Source organism: Hippocampus bargibanti, linkage group LG16 (genome assembly GCF_051943395.1).
Source record: "Hippocampus bargibanti isolate YZ-2025 linkage group LG16, ASM5194339v1, whole genome shotgun sequence".
NCBI lineage: Eukaryota > Metazoa > Chordata > Actinopteri > Syngnathiformes > Syngnathidae > Hippocampus > Hippocampus bargibanti.
This window is the reverse complement of record NC_142749.1, coordinates 18,080,631-18,099,838: the sequence shown is the minus strand read 5'-3', so window position 1 is coordinate 18,099,838 and position 19,208 is coordinate 18,080,631. Positions and strand designations below refer to the sequence as shown.

The 19,208-nt window shown below is 43.2% G+C and overlaps 2 protein-coding genes across 5 annotated transcripts in view; both read right to left on the bottom strand.

Annotated features, from left to right (window-relative positions):
* Positions 1–344: 344 nt before the first annotated feature.
* Positions 345–7,800, bottom strand: rad51d (RAD51 paralog D). Of its 3 annotated transcripts, none has more exons than XM_089016901.1 (9): positions 7,610–7,800; positions 7,476–7,537; positions 5,841–5,959; positions 3,840–3,921; positions 3,181–3,315; positions 2,344–2,451; positions 2,193–2,272; positions 892–1,186; positions 345–822 (listed from the first exon to the last, which is right to left on the bottom strand). In XM_089016901.1, exons 1-9 carry the CDS (start codon positions 7,689–7,691, stop codon positions 784–786), a joined length of 1,002 nt encoding a protein of 333 aa, XP_088873027.1. In that variant the 5' UTR covers positions 7,692–7,800; the 3' UTR covers positions 345–783. The 3 variants fall into 3 exon arrangements, with proteins under 3 accessions (XP_088873027.1, XP_088873029.1, XP_088873028.1); XM_089016903.1 differs by lacking the exon at positions 345–822 and having other exon boundaries at positions 893–1,050; positions 1,116–1,186; XM_089016902.1 differs by lacking the exon at positions 345–822 and having other exon boundaries at positions 908–1,186; positions 2,182–2,272.
* Positions 7,801–9,208: 1,408 nt separating this feature from the next.
* tmem132e (transmembrane protein 132E) overlaps positions 9,209–19,208 on the bottom strand; it is a 119,805-nt gene continuing 109,805 nt past the window's right edge. For both annotated transcript variants that reach the window (XM_089017386.1, XM_089017385.1), the window contains exons 6-9: positions 17,968–18,173; positions 15,137–15,416; positions 14,352–14,546; positions 9,209–13,584 (exon numbers count right to left, since the gene is read on the bottom strand). In XM_089017386.1, the coding sequence (XP_088873512.1) occupies positions 12,523–13,584; positions 14,352–14,546; positions 15,137–15,416; positions 17,968–18,173 (1,743 nt within the window). In that variant the 3' untranslated portion in view covers positions 9,209–12,522. The remainder of the gene's footprint in view (positions 13,585–14,351; positions 14,547–15,136; positions 15,417–17,967; positions 18,174–19,208) is intronic.

The following is a 19,208-nucleotide window of genomic DNA, read 5'->3' as shown; positions in this document are numbered from 1 at the left end:
TACTACTTCCGTTTTAGCAACGGTAGCTTGGCGGAGTGACAACTTTTTCTTTTAAGGGGCTGTACAATGGCTCATTGGCGCATGCGCAAAATGAACCGAAACGGAGTGCAGGTGCCATGTTGGGCCGGTGCACGCATTATTTTATTTTTTTCAAACGAGAAAAATACAACACTTCAATAGAACCAAGTTGTAATATGTTAAAAAAGATTTTTAATTGTGACGGAACAAATTGACATATGAAAAACAAGAAAATTATTTTGTGGGGATGGAAGTGTAGTTGTAATATGGAGAAAATGTGTAAAAAAAAAAAATAAACATAAGAAACACACTCACATGCAGAAATGTGTATTATAATTTATTGCAAAAAAATGATTTCCATGAATAAGGGAAGCTTGAATAATAAAGTAGTTTGGATTTTTTTAACAAGCTAAAAACAATATCAACATGACAAAAAGTGAAATGTTGAAATTTAGGAGGGAAAAATTAAAAGAGGCTGATGGCATATGAAAAACAAATTATTTCATCTTGAAAGAATAACTTTGAATATTCCAACAAAAGAGGAACATAAGACCCCAATGTATTATTTTACTACATGAATTTTACATGCCACTATTTTGACATTAAAATGAGACAGTACAACCAAAGCACAAATGACGAGTTCAAAGGTCACCGGGATAATATGGCATCTCAATTCCAGCGTGTAAATTTACCCTGAGTCAGTTGTGGTCAAGAATCTGCCGTGTCCATCTTTCGCTTGCCCAAAGTGTCTCGTTCGGCGCCATTTCACCACTGAAGGTCCAATTCGGCCCGAATCAAACACGGCTGAGCAAGACATGACAGGTGTGTCGCAATGCATACATCCATACACTAGGGGGGGCGCTATTATCTTACCCGCCTGGAAGACTTGATGAGTGTGGCGGAGCGTCGAGTGGGTCGGTCGGGGTCGGGGAGTCGCTCCAGCAGGATTCGGGTTCTGGGGATGTGACTCCACGACACCCCCATGCCGGGCTGCAGCTCGCCCGCGTCAGTCCTCGTCACGTAATTGGTCACCTGCACAAGCGGCAATCGCTGTCGAGTGACGACGTCCTGCGACGGGCGTGCGGGCGTGTCCTCACCAAAGCGGCTATGTTGAAATCTTTGGCCAAGGTCTTGAGGGTGAAGGCTACTTGGCTCATCATGTACATCGCTACGCAAAAAAAATACAAATATATACAGGTAACATTCGACATACGACCGAGTTCCGTTCTGATCAAACGGTCGTAAGTCAAAATGGTCGTAAGTCGAAATCCATTCAGAATGTTGAATAGAGACTCCCCCCTCTGGTGCTATCACACGGTTGATTGCTGTGCGAGAGTGAGATGCTGGCTGGCCAAAATTGTCGTACGCGTTGCCGGCCTGCTAGCGCGTTGCGTTGCCAAGCGTAGAATTATTTTTTTTAAATGGAGGTCATGGTCGTAAGTCCGGGTGGTCGTAAGTCGGATGTTACCTGTATATATATATTTGAGTCAGCAAACATATTATCTAGCTATCTATTAGCTAGCTAGCTGTCTATCTATTTGAGTTACATCTGGGTTGAGTGAACGCTGGCGCGTGTGGCTGCCACTGCTCGCCCACAGAAAACCTTCTCCTGTGACTGTAAAGTGACTGAGAGTTTTGAAAGGTGCTTAGAAATGAAATGTATTATTATTATTATAATAATATGTGGAACGGTCACGGCTTGGAATTGAAGCGGATTGACGTGGGACAGGAGATGTCAGACAATCTCTTTTCGTCAATGGATGCTACAGCTTCGTGTTTGCTTTCAACATTTGTCCTTTGTGTTGTGTCACATTATTTGTTATTGACTTTTTTTGCTGTTGTTTTGACTTCAAGATGGCCGCCTTTGCAGCAGTTCCTGTATTTTGTTTTTCTACTTCTTCCTTTCCTTTCATCAATTTGACTTCAAGACGGCGCCTTTACAGGAGCTCCTGTATTTTGTTTTTCTACTTCTTCCCTTTCCATCCTCTTACTTTCATCACTTTAGCTTTTCCAGCTGTTCCTGTGTTGGTTTTTCTACCTCTTTCTTTCCTTTCATCACTTTGCTGCTGTGAAATGCTAATTTCTCCACTGCAAGACTAATAAAGGCTAATCCAATGCAAAAAGTTGCCAGTTGACCTTTGATCTTTGCGGCGAAGCACGCACCTTCATCATACCTGCTTCCCAGCAGTGGAGCGATGACGGCCGACACCGAATCCACGATCAACGCCTTGACGCAGCCGCCGTGGCCGCTCGCCTGTCTCGGCAAACGTGACAAACATCAACATCCGACGTTTCCTCTGCGGCGCGGCGCGGCGCGACAGGCACCTGCCGAAGCCCGCCGACGTTGTCGCCGGCGCCGAGTCGGTACAGACAGTCGAGCAGGGAGAAGATGTCGAACGCGCGGTGAACGGCGATCCTCTGCAGGGCTTCCATCTGTCAACCAAAACGACACTCGGGTGTTTTGTGAAGCGCTGCGCATATGACAGCGCTTAGAAAAAGTCTACACACCCTTGTGGAAGTGCCACTTTTTGTGTGACGCGGCTAGGGGATTGTTTTTTTGGTTAGCATTAATATGACATGTAGGAAAATTGGAAAAAAGAATGCTGCCAATATGCAGCACCTTAAATAATAATACTATAGTAATAATAATATATCATAATAGATAGGAAATAGCTAGCAAATAATCATAATCATAATAATAATATTAATAATCCATTTCATTTCTAAGCGCCTTTCAAAATTCTCAAGGTCACTTTACAGTCACGGGATAAGTTTTTCTGTGGGTGAGCAGCGGCAGCAACACGCGCCAGAGTTCACTCAACCCGTAAGTAACTCAAATAGATAGAAGGCTAGCTAGCTAACTACTGTATAGCGAATAAATAGCTTATAGCTATGAATAGCTACTAAATAGCTAATAGATAGCCAGATTGCCAATCATAGGATGAATTTTGCTATTAGCGCATGTTTCGACCCCCCCCCCCCCAATTTCTTTATATTTTTTATCCTTTTCCACGAAATTCTCCGCTCAGTTTATTTCTTTAATTACAATACAATGGCTGTTGGCAGGGTGTGCAGACTTGTGCAACTACGATTATTTATTTTTATTTTTTTGTTCACTTATGTCGTCCAGCTTATTAATAATTACGATATCAATTTGCGCACCTGCTCGTCTTCGCTACTCGTGTGGGTTCGCAGCATTTGGCGCAGGCGTCCCGCTGACAGGCCCCCCGTGGTGTCCACGTAGATCACGTTTTGCTTCAAGTGCTGTGAGACGTGCGCCGCCACGCCCAAACACACCTGAAAACAAAAAAAAAACATTTTAGAGGAAAATTGTATAAAAAAAGTGACGTGAATTTGAAAAATTATGTGACATTTTTTTAATTGTCATACCTCACCCACATTGAGATTAAATAGTTAGCTAGATAGCTAGCTATCGAGCTAGCAAGACATCTTGCTAGCTCGTTAGCTAGCTAGATCGTTAGCTAGGTAGCGAGCTAGCTACCTTAGATGAAAATTGTGAAAAATGTGAGGGTGATATGAAAAATTATTCTTTTTTTAAATGCCAAGCTATCTATATCACTAGCTATCTAGCTAGCTAGTGATATAGATAGCTATCTATATCGCCAATTTGCTATACGACTAGCTATCTATATCGCTAGCTAGAAAGATAGCTAGCTAGCTATATCGCTAGCTAGAAAGATAGCTATCTATATCGCTAGCTCGCTAGATAGCTATCTATATCGCTCGCTAGATAGATAATGCACACATTCCAAACACCATGAACACAGAAGCTAATAGCGCTTTGTGACTCGCTCACTCGCCTGAGTTTTGCCACTCGCCGGCCCCCCCGCCAGCTCGGTGATCTCGCCCGTGTACACGCCGGAATCCAGCAGGGCGTCCAGGCTGAGGACAAACAAAAGCCATCACAAACAAGACAACAAAATAAATCAAGACGGGGGCGCCATTTCTATTGCTTTCATCCGCGATGGATGTCGCGCTCACCCTGGTTTGCATCTACATACCCGAGGTTCCCCCCCGGCTCAGTGTGAAGGATCAACACGGCCATGTTGGAGGTGGCGTGACATTATTGTGACAAGTGTGAAGAAATATCGGGCGGGCGTCCTTGGGAGGGAAAACAAAGATGGCGACAAATGTCCTTTGCTTTGATTTTTGCTGCGAGAGATTTTTCTATTTTGTCTCAACATTTCGGAAAAAAAGCGTCAAATGTAACAGAAAAATTTCTCCTGTGACTGTAAAGTGACCTTGAGAGTTTTGAAAGGCGCTAATCAATTAAATGTATTATTATTATTCGTTATCTATTAGCTCGCTAGCTATATAGATATCTATTAGCTATGTAGCTATCTAGATAGCTAGCTATTTGGCTAGCTATCTCATGTATCCTGTGACTGTAAAGTGACCTTGAGCGTTTTGAAAGGCGCTTATAAATTAAATGTATGATTATGATTATGATTATTATTAGCTATCTGTTAGCTAGCTATCTTTCTATCTATTTGAAATGTAAATTATTCATAAATGAAATTATGATTAATGAAAATAAATAAAATAACAAATGAAATGTATTATTATTACTATTCTTCTTCTTATTATAAGCTATCTTTTAGCTAGCTTTCTATCGATTTGAAATGTAAACTATTAATAAATTATTATTATTATTATTATCATTAATTAAAAAAGGTCATTTTTAACATACATCTCCTCAAGATTTTTTACTTTATTCCAGTCATGTTGCTGCCCCCCCAAAAAAACCCACATTTTGTCAAGCCGATCCACAGGTCGTCCGAAATGACATCTTTACAACGCTAGGGGGCAGCCATGACACGCGCAAGCTTCTTTTTGAGCATTTCTGGGAAATACTGACTTCAAGATGCAAAATTCAAATGAAAAAGCGGTTTTGTAAGAACATTTCCTGGCCTAAAAAAAAAGGGAATGTTCAGCGTTTTTACGAAGCATTTTGGAAGGCTAGCGTTTTTTGGTCGTAGCAGCTGTTTGTCTTCCAACGGCGAGCAGCTTAGCGGACCCATACATCACACACACATACCACTTTGGGGCTGAAATGGGACAAGCACAGTCTTTCGAGATTCCCCACCCCTCACTCACACACACACACACACACACATTCACTCTCACACACACGCTCACTCAAAAACACTCTCACACACACCCTCCCGGACTCGGTTGGCTGCATATTCCGCTACACGAGGGGGTACGGCAGCTCAATGCTAATTCAATTTCGGAAAGCACGTCGACATGACTCAAGGCTGTGATTGATTGGTTGGGGATGACGTGCGGGAGAATCTGCTTAGTAAAAATAAAATAAAATCACAAAATCTCTTTGCGGGGGTTGATTTACGGGAACAGAGAGAGAGAGAAAGACTGAGATAGATATCTATATCTATATATAGCTAGCTAGCTGCTAGCTAAATAGATAGAGAGACAGAGAGAGAGATCTATATCTATATGTAGCTAGTTTTCTAGCTAGCTAGCTAGCTAAATAGGTAGATATAAAGAGAGAGAGCAAGAGAGAGAGTGAAATAGAGAGCGAGAGACAGATTAAGACTTATTTAGTAGAAAATGATGTTTTATGGGGACCTGGGAACGGATTATTCTCATTTTAATGGTTTCTTATGGGAAATAAATGTTTGGCAGACTAACCTTTCGCCTTACACACACTTTCTGGGAACCAATTAAGTTCGTAAGCTGAGGTATCACTATATGTGCTAATTTTAGCTTTCAGCTACGCAGAAAAATTGTTCCGATCATATCAGACAGATGGGAATAAAGTGCGTAGCGGCGGCGCTCACTTTGCGTTTCCCGTAGAAAGGATGGCGGTGGAGCTGAGCAGCTCGTCGTAGAGGTCGGCGCCGGAAACGGGGAAGGCGCCGTACTGAGCCAGGAGCACCCGACGAATGGCGGTCAGGGTCTGGCGCCGGAACAAAAAACCATGACATTTCACCTTCGGGGCCGAATGGAAAGAACAGGCTCGCGTGGTGGCGGGTTAAGGTGTTTCATTAGCGGGTCGGCGCGTCTGGGCGGGCGGGCCGACGTGAATTGGGCCCGTAAGGCGCTCATCAAAAGTCGGAGAGGTCGCGAACGGGCTGCTTGAGGACCAACGCTGACTGAGCAACACTTATTACGCTCGACGGTGTGAGGAAAAAAATGACAATAATAATAATAATAATAATACATTTCATTTATAATTATCTTTATAGTGTTAATTAAATAATTATGTAGCAGACTTACGTTTTATCTTTTCACTAAAATTCACTTTGTCTTTTCTGTAATACCGTACATACAATAGCTATCTGGCTGGCTAGCTAACTAGCTCGCTATCTAACTTGCTAGCTATTAGCTATCTCGGCTTGCTAGGTACTTTCTATCTATTTGTCTTACTATTCTATTTGAGTTACTTCCAGTCCAGGTTGAGTGAACGCTGGGCGCGTGTGGCTGCCGCTGCTCACCCACAGAAAAACGTATCCTGTGACTGTAAAGTGACCTTGAGAGTTTTGAAAGGTGCTTATAAATGAAATGTATTATTATTATGATTTTTTTTTTTTTGGTAGTAGAGTAAATTTTAAATTGCAGGTAACATCCGACTTACAACCGAGTTCCGTTCCGAATAAACGGTCGTAAGTCAAAATGGTCGTAAGTCGAAATCCTTTCAAAATGTTTAACTTTATTAAAACTTTATTATTATTATTACAGTGATACCTCAGCTCACAAACTTAATTGGTTCCCGGAAAGAGTGTGTAAGGCAAAAAGTGTGTAATCCAAACATTAATTTCCATTGGAAACCATTAAAATGAGAATAATCCGTTCCCAGGTCCCTATAAAAATATAATTTTCTACTAAAGAAACCTTAAAACTACACAAAATATACCTTATTTTACATACAATAAATGTTGTATTGGATTATAATTAAAGAAATAAACTCTATTAATAATAATACATTTAATTTCTAAGCGCCTTTCACATTGGTAAGGACAGAGACCGCTGGAGATCTTTGCTTGTCACGATTAAATCAAATGTTTGCCAGGCAACGGAGCGCAGAGGGAACCACCGCGTGAGGTGAAACAATAAATTGCGGACTGGCCCCTCGTGACCTCTTCCTGTCACTCCCAAAAGCCTTGTTTTCTGATTATTGGCGCACAGGAAGACAAAATTGGTTTCTTGGGTGGACCTTTGACAAAAATTACGTTTTCTCTTTCCTGCCCAAGTGGTCAACATACTTTTTTTATTGACTCTCAAAATGTCTCCGCCATTTTATGTGTGCAAATGATACGAAAAAGTGAAAGGTCGACGATGTCTTCAATGATTAAAGACGTCAACAAAACACCTATTCATTTGGATGGCGTCATATATTGGCGACGCAAACATCCTCGATTCGCCGCAGAATTTTCGACATAATTATTTCCCCTAAAATATAAAAAAATAAATACCTTATATGACACCGAACATTTCTGTGCGAGTTCCTCCATGTTCGACGAGACCAAATCTTCCACTGCAGGAAGAAGAAGATCCAGAAAACGGACATTTTTTTGGTGCAAATTCGCAGTTGTCGTTTGGTTCTAACCTGTTTTAACGTGGACGTGCCGCAAACGTCGCACAAAATCGTCATCCAGTCCGGGGCACATTCCTTCTCGCAAGAGGACCATCCTCACATTTTTGATTAATATTTAATGACAAAGTTGACCAAAAATGAGGTCGAAACGTCGCTTTAGAATTGTTTTGCTAACCAGAAAACTCCTGTCCCGTTTCAAACGACAGGCGGGGAAACTAACTAATACGACCGTGGTGTATTATGGGTAATGTTGTTTAATTAACGAAGCAGCCAGGAACGCAAATGCGAAATCCAGTCTACATAACTACAATACCCACAATGCCATATAATAACGAAGCGAACGAAAACGAGGAAGTAGCCGTTTCCTAATTTCCAGACACAAAACCCCACTTAGATACTCCTTAAGCACTATAAAACATAAAAAAATGTATAAATCACGACTTAAAATAATGTTTATCGTTGATTCATTTAAAGGATCTATCCTTAGTTGTTTGAACTGTATGATTCATTATATTGTAGGATGAATATAAAATAGAACAAAAATCAGCGTTCCTAAAGATAATTAATGTAATTAAAACTCCTTCCTTCATAAAAAAAATAATATTAAACGCATTATGACCATATATCGTAAACGTTTGATCTTTTACACTCCCCCTTTTAAGTTTCCGCATCGCCTTGGTAACGAACGCAATTCCCAGCAGGTTGCTCGGGAGCCATCAAGTCAAAGTGTGCAAAAAAAGCCCGAGGCTACGTTCAAATAAACACTTTTATTGCAACAATTCCATCTCGCCAACTGATTAGCTGTCTCACTTAAAACAAATGTTACGGATGATAAAACACAAAAGGAAAAGCGGGAGGGAGGGAACAGGAAGTGCTGAAAACGCTTCCTTTAATGCCACAACGAAAACCTCGTTTTGATAGCACGCGGTGTTATCGTTCTTTAAAAATGTAGTATTTTACTTGACGGAGAGCATATTTGTATATTTAACTCAGCCCCTGTCTTTTGTTAAAAATTTCCAAAGGGGGAAAAAAGCAGCATTCTTAGAATTTATTTATATTTCAGTATGCTAATGCACATATTTTTTTTCAAGCCCCTGAAAGCGTCATTGACATGACACGTAGTTTTATATAATAATAATACATTTTATTTCTAAGCGCCTTTCAAAACTCAAGGTCACTTTACAGTAACAGGATACGTTTTTCCGCGGCAGCAACACACGCCAGCGTTCACTCAACCCGGAAGTAACTCAAATAGATAGAAAACTAGCTAACATATAGATAATAGCTAGCCAGCTATCTAGTCAACCAATTAGATAGCTAACAGCTAACTAGATAGCTAATATATAGCCAGCTAGACAGATAGCAAATAGATAGCTAGATAGCAAATAGTTAGCTAGCTAGACAGCTAGCTAGCTATATAGTCAGCTGGATAGCCAGATAATAATAATAATAATGATAATAATAATAATAGATTTCATTTATAAGCGCCTTTCAAAACTCTCAAGGTCACTTTACAGTCACAGGTTAAGTTTTTTTTTGTGGCTGAGCAGCGGCAGCCACATGTGCCAGCGTTCATTCAACCGGAAATAACTCAAATAGATCAAGTTAGCTCGCTAGCTAATAGATAACTAATAGATAGCAAGCTAGCTAGTAAGACAGCTAATAGATAGCAAATAGATAGCTAGCTAGGTAGCCAGCAACGGTGACCCCGTTCAACCAGGAATAACTCAAATAGATCAAGTTAGCTAGCTAGCTAATAGATGACTAATAGTTAGCTAGCTGACTAGTTAGACAACTCCAAATTGTTTTTTTGAGGGCTTGTTTGCGTTTTGACGAGTGGTCACTTTTGGACTTCTGTGCCGCTTTTAATTTCTCGGCCTTCCCCGGCATGGCTGTCAAGTGTTTGCCCAAACAGCTAGCTAGCTACTAGATAGCTTACAGATAGCCACCCAGCTAGCTAACATATAGCCACATAACCGTATTTTCCACGTGATTCCGTACTAGCTTCCGCACTCGGCTCCATTTGAGTCCCTAAACGACACCTCCTATCCACACTAGGGTCATAATTTTGCGAGAAATGCGCAGCGTGTCATCGACGATGCTTTTGTAGCCAATATGGCGGCATACGGAGAGGACAGGAAGAGGGGTCCACTGGGTAAGGGCGGGGGAGGGTGGGGGGCACAAGCGATTTTTACGGCCTCAGCTGGAACCGTCACGCCAGCGTGAGCGTCTGCGGGAGGCTGATAACCTCCAGCCAAATATGTCCCGGCGACTTCATCATGGACACTCGGCGGAGCTGCAGGAGGAAATTTTGCATTTGTGGGGTGGCGAGGGGTGGGAGGTTGGACGGAGGGAGGGCATCAACTGCGGCACTCCACTCAAAACATCGTCCGACCTACACAAATTTGCGGCAACATCAAAAAAGAAAGCATTAAATGTCAGTAGTTTTACATTTTATTTCATGTTATCATATCAAATTAGAGTAAAACTGGCTATTTGCTATCTCGCTAGCTAGCTATCTATTTGCTATCTGTCGAGCTGGCTATATATTAGCTATCTAGTTAGATATTAGCTATCTATATGACTAGCTATAGAAAATAACCACCCCCTAACTGTAGTGGGCGCCCCAAAGTTTGGATTTCGGAAAAATGATGTAATAATAGTAATAATAATAATAATAATAATAATAATAATAATAATAATAATAATAATACATTTCATTTCATTTATACCTTGGCTTACAAACTTAATTGGTTCCCAGAAAATGTGTGTAAGGTGATAAGTGTGTATTCCAAACATTAATTTCCCATAGAAAACCATTAAAATGAGAATAATCCGTTCCCAGGTCCCCATTATGATAATTCAATGTGGGGAAAAAAGAGGCGTGACAGCGTGAGTGCAGTATGGCATTTTTGTTTTGTGTTTTACGTAGAACGAGAAAATACAAGGATTTGCTTCCAAGAGAAGAACAGGAAAGAAATCAGTGCTTTGTACAAGAAAATGGCGGTCAGTGCGATGGCGGCGGCGCTAGCGGTAGCGGTGAGGACTCACTTCCAAGTAGCAGCTTGTCAGAAAATACAAACGATTACACCCGATGGCGTTTTTAGCTAAACAAAAAAAAAAAGGCAAAAAGATGAAGGAACCCAAAATGGATTGACATGAATGCTGAAGAAAAACTAAGAAAAACGAGCTTCATTGAACTCGGCGCTTTGACTGAACAGCCGAGCGACCGAACGACTGATCGGCGAGGATTTAACGGTGAGCACGGAGCAGTTTTTCATTCTTTCACTCGAGCAATCCATCGATCTATCTAGCGATCAATTGATCGATAGCTCATTCAATCCATTGATTGGTCAATTGATGAATAGTTAGATAAATCAATTGATCGATAGCTCAATCGATCGATCGATTTTTTTTATTCTCTTCTCGTGGTCGCTTTTCTTGGTGGAACAAATTTGCCTCCGATTCCAAGATGGCCGCAAACATCGTAACAAAACTTAAATTAACTTAACTTAACTTAAAAAAAAAAAAATTGAACATGAAGTGTCCGATTGCTTTTATTTTGTTAGGTGGTTAAACGGGAGGCGTTTCCTGTGAATTTTTTTTTTTTTACATAAAAAAAAAGCTACAAGGCTAAATTCTCGCAATCACATCAAATGCGTCATTTGACATTTTTGAGGCTACGATTTTGGATTAGGGGGCAGGAGGGGGTGTCCAGGATGTCTCAGGTGGCCTTGTGATTCAATGTGGCTCATTATTGACGCTAAAAAAAAACACGAGAAAACATATCCAAAGACCTTCTGATGCTGTTTGGAATGAAAATGCCACAAAAACATTCATTCATTCAGTCATTGAGCTGCTTTTATTCATTTATGATTATTTACTTAATTATTATTATTATTATTTTTATCAGGACGTCGGCCTTCAAAGCGGAACACGCCGCAGCTAATTAAAAGCGGGATTAGCTCGGCTACCCGCGGTGGTTTTTAAGTCAAATCGCAGTGGATTTATTTTGAATGGATTTTGACTTATGACCATTTCGACTTACGACCGTTTGGTTGGAACGCAACATGGATTACATGTCACGCTAATTTTGCGTTAGTCGATAGCTGGCTAGCTAGCTAATAGATAGCTAGCTAGTGAGAGCTAATAGATAGCAAATAGATAGCCAGCTAGGTGTGCGAGGACGACGTTCCGGTTTCCCGAGTTATTAAAATGAAACGTGAACTGGATGAAAACACACAGGCGGTCATTTTGTTTGTGGTGGCCATTTTGTTCACAGCGGCCATTTTGTTCACAGCGGCATCAGATTCCGAATGGCAATTTTTGCTTGTTTTTCCAAAGTTGCGCATATTTTGGTCCTGTTCACCCGATGACGAGTTCAAACGCGTTACGAAATTTTAGCGTGATTGAAATTTTAAAAAAACAACAAAAAACAAAATGGCATCAGCATCATCGGAATGCGTTAGCGTTGTCACTTGCTTGCTACTGGTCGGATGCTACGCCGCCGACGAGTATCCGAGAGAGGGGTGGGTTGTAAGGCATTGGACTGGTGGAGGGGAGGGGGGGGGGGTGTGTGTGAAAAAGTTCAGATTTTTGCAACATGTAGAAAAATGAAAGTGACACGAAAGGACGATGAGGATAAAGAATCCATTTTGGCAAAAATAAAATAAAATAATAATAATAATAGAAAAGTCTGTGACAGTTTTCCCGTGTCAGCTTGTTTTGTCCGTCGTGGAGTCTTTGGCTTGCTTGAACCCGCCCCTTTCCGCCATTTTGTCCCGTGTGATCAACTTCCTGGTTCAAAGTCAACGCGACAAACAAAGCCATAATGACAGCAGGCCATTTTTTTCCCATTTCTGTGTCTATGATTTTAAAAATGGGCCTCCCATCTAGTAAACCCCGCCCCCCCCCTACCCGTCGAGTCAGGCGATCTCTTTGATCCTACGCATGTAGTCATGCAGTTCTTCGGGGTCCCGGAAGCCCATATCCCGACACACCCAGCGAATGTCCTCGTCGTCGTCGACGACGGGCACGGAATCGTACGGCAGGCCCTCGACGGGTAGCGTGGCAAAAGTGGTGAACTTAACCCGCTTGCGCTTGGATGTGGGCGAGCTAGCTTCCTCGCCGCTTTCGCGGGCGGACCCCCCCGAGCTTCCGTCGCCTCGCCCGTGGCTTTGCGCGCTACTGCGCGAGCTACCGCTGCTGTGCTGGTCGCCATGGCAACGGGTGGTCGCCCCACCCGGCGGAGGCTCGACGGGGGGCGGCGAGGGCCGGCGCTCCGAAGGCGCTTGTCCGTTGCCTAAAAAGACCCAATGATGCGAATGGTCGCCGTTGACCTGTTGACCTTCGGGCGGGGGACGCTTGTGGCGGTACTTGAGGACGAAGACGATGCAGTTGATGAGGAAGACCAGGATGGCCAAGCAGAAGACGCCCAGTAGGGCGTACATGCCGATTTCAAGGTCGCTCATGTTGCGGGGGGACGGCGTGAAATCGTCCTCGTCGTCCTCTTCGTCCTCTTCGTCCTCCCGGTGCAGGTCTTGATCATCCGCCAGTGTGAACCGCTCATTATCGCCCCCCGCTGGGGGCCGGGTGTAATCATCAGGAAGCGGTCGCCCTTCCGACGTCTCGTAAAGTCGCCCGTCGGGCGCCGGACCCCCCGTGACGGTCCCTTCGTCCCAGTCGTCTTCGTCCTCGTCCTCGTCGGTTCCGAATCGGACGCGTACGAAGACGGCGGCGGAGGCCACCAGGCTCTTGCGTTTGGTTTTCTGGCAGGCCTCGCCGATGGTCATCTCCACCCGTAGAAGGTCGCCTTCGCCCGGGCCTTCCGCCACCACGGCGGGCCAGCGCTGCTGCGGTTCCTGCGATACCGACACCACCTTGTCGTCGGCCGTCGACGCGTTCAGGTTGTAGTCTTTCGGGTCGAAGTAGGTTAGCGGCGCCGCTGTGTTGTCGCTGAAAAGCATCCAGACTGATAGGCTGGCTTCCTGAAAGGGGGAAAAGGGGGCGGGGTTAAAACCGAATTACGAATCTATCTAGCTAGCTGGCTATCTAACCAGCTAGCTAGTTATCTGGCTATCTATTGAATATCTATTAGCTATCTAGCTAGCTAGTTGGCTATCTATTCAGCTAGCTAACTATCTGTTGGCTATCTATTAGCTGGCTAGCTGGCTATCTATTAGCTATCTGGCTATCTATCCAGCTAGTTAGCTATCTATTAGATATCTATTAGCTAGCTAGGTAGCTGTCTATTTGCTATCTAGCTATGTATCTATTAGATATCTATCAGCTAGCTAGTTAGCTGGCTATCTGTTAGCTATCTATCCAGCTAACTAGCTAGTTAGCTGGCTATCTATTAGCTATATGGCTATCTATCCAGCTAGCTAGCTATCTATTAGATATATATTAGCTAGCTAGTTAGCTGGCTATCTATTAGCTATCTAGATAGCTATCTGGCTATGTCTCCATCTAGCTAGCTATTTATTAGATATATTAGCTAGCTAGTTAGCTGGCTATCTATTAGCTATCTAGCTAGCTATCTGACTATGTAGCTAGCTAGCTAGCTATCTATTAGACATCTATTAGCAGGCTAGCTAACTGGTTAGCTGGCTATCTATTAGCTAACTAATAGCTGGCTATCTATTGGCTATCTAGTTTCCATCTATTTGAGTTATTTGTTTTTAAGCAAAAAACGTTTCCGTGTCGTTCTTTACGTTCAACGCCGGCGAGGGCGACAGACGGGCGTGAGGCATACCTGCTTTGGGGCGACGAGCGTCTGGAGGCCAGTGGCCTTGGCGACCAAAGTGTGGCTGTTGCCCGGACTGGGTCTCAGCGCCAGGCTCAACCCCGACACGGCGTGGACGCGCAGCTGGCTGATGGACACTTTGTCATCGGTGACAGAGAAGCTTGCCTGGCCCAGAGCTGCGTCCACGGCCAGGGGCGAGTCCACCTGCAGACAGCACAACGTTATTTTTAATTTGTTATAATAATAATAATATATTTCATTTATAAGTGCATTTCAAAACTCTCAAGGTCTCAAGGCAATTTTTCTGAGGGTGAGCAGCGGCAGCCACATGCGCCAGCGTTCACTTAACCCGGAAGTAACTCAAATAGATAAAAAGCCATCTCACTCGCTAATAGATAGCTAATAGCTTACTCGTTAAATAGCTAGCCAGCTAGAATAATAGATAGATAGCTATATAGCTAATAAATATCCAGCTAGCTAGCCAGCTAATAGATAGCAAATAGATAGCTGGCGCATTAGCTCATAGGATTTTTACATACAGGTAAAAAAATGACCCACAACATAATCAACATCAGCTATCAATAATATATAGCTAATAGCTAGCTAACTATCTAGATAGCAAAAAGCTAGCCAGCTAGATAGCTGCTGATGTTACCTATTATTTGACTGTTTTGTGTGGATTTTTACATACAGGTAAAAATCAGGCAGCTATCAATAATAGATAGCTAATCGCTAGCTAGCGCGATAGCTAAAAGCTAAACCCCGGGAGGAGAAAGCGGGCGGCGTCGTCCCACCTTCAAGACGCTGGATCCCAGCTCCAGGCCGACCAGGACGGTGCGGTCCACCAGTTCGGCCACGCGGGGGTCGGCCACCTTGAGCGAGTCCTGGACCAGGTCCGTGACGTCCACCTGCCAGTCGGGTCCCAGCATGGTGATGACCTGGTCGCTTCCTTCGCTGGACGTGGTGTGGAACTGGCTCAGGACTTTGACCAGCGCCCGCTGGTACTGAAGCGTGCAACCTCGGCTCACCCGACGCTCGTCCTCGTCGTCCTCCACGTCGCTGTCCCTGGTGCTCCTGGGGGAGAAGACGGAAGGGGACGGGGACACTTTAGGACCCGGGAGTTCCAAATTGTAATTGAGGACGGCCGGTCCGAAATTGGACCGAGTCAGCCAGATCAGACATTTAGATTCATATTTTAAAAAATGAAATAATAATACATCTTGAATGTTATGTGTAACCACACGTGTGTTTGGGCTGGAATTTTTGGCGGAAAAAAGGTCAAATAAAAAAATTAAAATAATAATTACATTAAATTATAATCATAAGAATTTAAAAATAATTAAAAAACAAACAAATAAATAACCAAAGAAATAAATAAATAAAAATAATTAAAAAAACTAACAACTATTTACATAAATTAATAAAATAACACACGAATAAACAATAATAAATAAATATGTCAAATAAAAACGACAAAAAATAATAAATAAATGAATAAATGGACAAAGAAACACCCAAATAAATAACTAAATAAACAAAATAAATAGATAAATAAATAAATTAAAAAAACAAATACATAAACAAACAAACAAACAAAAACATAAACAAATGCATAAATAAAAATAACTATACATAAACAAATACATAAAGAAATAAATGAACCACTGAATACATAAATTAATATAAATAAATAAATAATTTAACATGGACAAAAGGAATATGCTGCCCCCTCGTGGAGGGAAAAACATTGCCAGAGGTCTGACCGGTGCCTTATCGGCAAAGCAAGAAAAAACAAAACCCGAACAGAGGCGAGATAATATTCAAGGGATATTCCGGGCCACACTCAACCCGGAAATAACTCAAATAGATAATAGCTAGCTAGCTGCAGCTAGTAGTGATGATGCTATATTGACATCGATCCACTGGGTTTTTATTTATCAGTTGACGGTAGGCCTGTCGTCTCGGCTTTGTTTAGCATCTGGCGCCATTCAAAAAGTAGTCCTCGGGAAGCGGCTCAGGTAAGCGAGTCTGGTGGGCAGCGGCAGTGAGTCATTCATTTCCCCCCCAAAAAACGCAGGCGGTTGAGGTAAAACGCGGCCAGACGCCGCGGCGCAGGACGTCCGCCATTTTTGGAATGCTGTCTCGTCCAGTTATTGTCGCCACCGCCGACTGTTACATTGAGACACTGCGGGCCGGGGAGACTCCATTGTTGTTGCTGCTGCAGTCGGGGGGAGGGGGGGGGGGGAGGGAGTGAGTGATGCGCGGTGCGCCAAGTCAAGTCATGGGGGGAGGTAGGGAGCTGGAGGTTGGGCAGAACAGTCTAAGCCAAAATGCAATTGATTACAGTGCAGTGTTACCCGGTTAAGAGCCACAAAATCCATATGGAATTCAACACCACACACCCACGGAAAAAAAAAAAAAAAAATCAATTGATAAATAGACAAATCGATCGATGACGCACATGCATGTAAGCTAGCCAGTCCTCCCGATGCTTTTGAATTTGTGTCTTTGTGTTGTCATATTATTTGTTATTTAGTTTTTTTTTTTCAAGATGGCGCCGCAAAAGTGTCTGCCTTTCCAGCAGCTGCTGTATTTTTTCTACTTCTTTCTTTCCTTTCCTCTTCCATTCATAACAAAATCTTATCTAGCTGGCTCTCTATTCGCTATATAGCTATCTAGCTAGCTATCTATTAGCTCGCTAGCTAGGTTTCTATCTATTTGAGTTACTTCCGGATTGAGTGAACGCTGGCGCGAATGGCTGCCACTGCTCACCCGCACAAAAAAAATTCGTGACTGTAAAGTGACCTTGACAGTTTTGAAAGGCGCTTATAAATCAAATGTATTATTATTATTATTATTATTATTATTATAACATCAGCTATAAATAATATAGCTAGCTTGCTAGCTAGCTAGATAGATAGATAGATAGATAGATAGATAGATAGATAGATAGATAGATAGATAGATAGATAGATAGATAGATAGATAGATAGATAATAAATAAATATTGTTGGGTGAATTAAAAAAAAATATCTCAGATAAGCGTCATCTCTTCTTGTAATGCACTAATCCACCAGAGGGGGCGCCAGAACTCAGTCAAGATTCAATCTCCCAACAATTATCACTAAATATTAGCATTTATAAACACGTCGGGGAAAAAACATGCGGTGACATGAAATGCGACAAAACACACACCACTCATCTGCCCCTCCCCCCACCCCGTCCTCCCCCCTCAATGTTCCTCGCCGCCTACGCCAAGGTGCGAAAAAGCACTTGTTTGTTCCGAAACGCCTCAAGTATGCATCCTCACGGCGCTAATCAAGCCTTGTTTGGCTAAACGCATCCGACGCAAACATGACAAAGCGGATCAAATTACGCCTGGGAGCCTCGTTTGACCAAGCGGATGTCTAATTGGAACAAAACAACACCAGAAAAAAAAACGAAAAAACACTCCTGGTTTTCACTTCCAAGTATTTTTGATCAGCAGGTTCAATACGACGCAAGTGTGAAGGTTGAAAACCCCGAAATGTATTATTTTTTTGGTTAAAATATCCCCCACTTCCCCTCCCCCCCATTTGCTAACATCCTCATTTGGCTAGTTGTGCTAAACAAAATGGCGCCTCACCTGCGATCGGGCAGGATGGGAACCCGCCAACCCTTGATGAAGCTCAGGTTGTCGTCGGACAGTTCCACACGCAAGGGGAGCTTGGGTACCCAGACGGTGAGCTCCAGGGGTGCGCTGAGATGCTCGTAGGTGAAGATAACCCTGGCGTTCATGGAACCTCGCGTCTCCTTGCCGTTGACGAAAACATAATCGCAGTTCATGGAGACCTACCGCACAAAGCGCAGGGGGGGAAAGGTCAAGGTAAGGTAGACCTCACCGATTTCTTCACCAAAATTCACCGATTTGCTAGCAAGCGCAACTTTCAACCCCAAAAAATGATTTGTTGCGTATGTCAACACCCCCCCTCCCCCCGCCCACATGGCGTTGCGGCACAACAGTCCCTTGAGACAAACCTGAACAAGTCGACGCAAATCAACCGACGTAACGCAAATGCATTGTGTGTCGCTTTCTGGGTCAGGGGCGTTCCTTTAGTGACGTCACGTCAGGATTCGTCATCAACTCGAAAACAAGACTTCCTGAATATGTCTTAAAAGGTAAAATATCGCTATATGCGGTGGAATCTTCGACTAAAGTACGCTCAGTAGAAGTCATTTGAAGTGATTTTACAAATTATGGACGCAACTTGTCCGGAGGCGTCGGTTGTCCTTTAAAGAAAAACAAAACGACAACAAAAAAGAAGAGAAAGAAAATGTCCAGCGCAGCCTGCCAAGGTCTGTTCAGGACAGCCGTCCATCCGCGTCTGAAACGACTGGCGCTTGTACTCACTCACCAGTGCCCAGATGCTAGCGCGCGCTAATTACCTGCTATCGCATAAGTGGATCGCACATACACACACAAACACGCACAAACACACACACACTGCGTAATCTCCTTCAATTTGGACAGACGTGTCGCAAATGAATGACATGCGCGAACAAGGAAGCTCCATCAGCTCTCGTCATATTTCCACATTCTCAGATTAATTGCCAGCCCCAAGGCAGCGGGAATTCGCCCCCCAACCCCAACCCCAACCCCCTTTTGCATCAGGGTGTTAAATGGAATGAAAGCTGACACATGGCTCGGCATTAGCGGGCAGAGTGTCGCCGCTAAGGAGCTTTCGGCGCCGTGATTGATGTGCGGCTAAACGGATGGCGGCTAATTTAGCTCGGTTAGCCGTAGCGACATACAACGGTTACTTACACAGGCATTAGCCCGCCGTTGTTACTCGGATTAATGAGGCTAATGAGGAATCTGAGGTACGG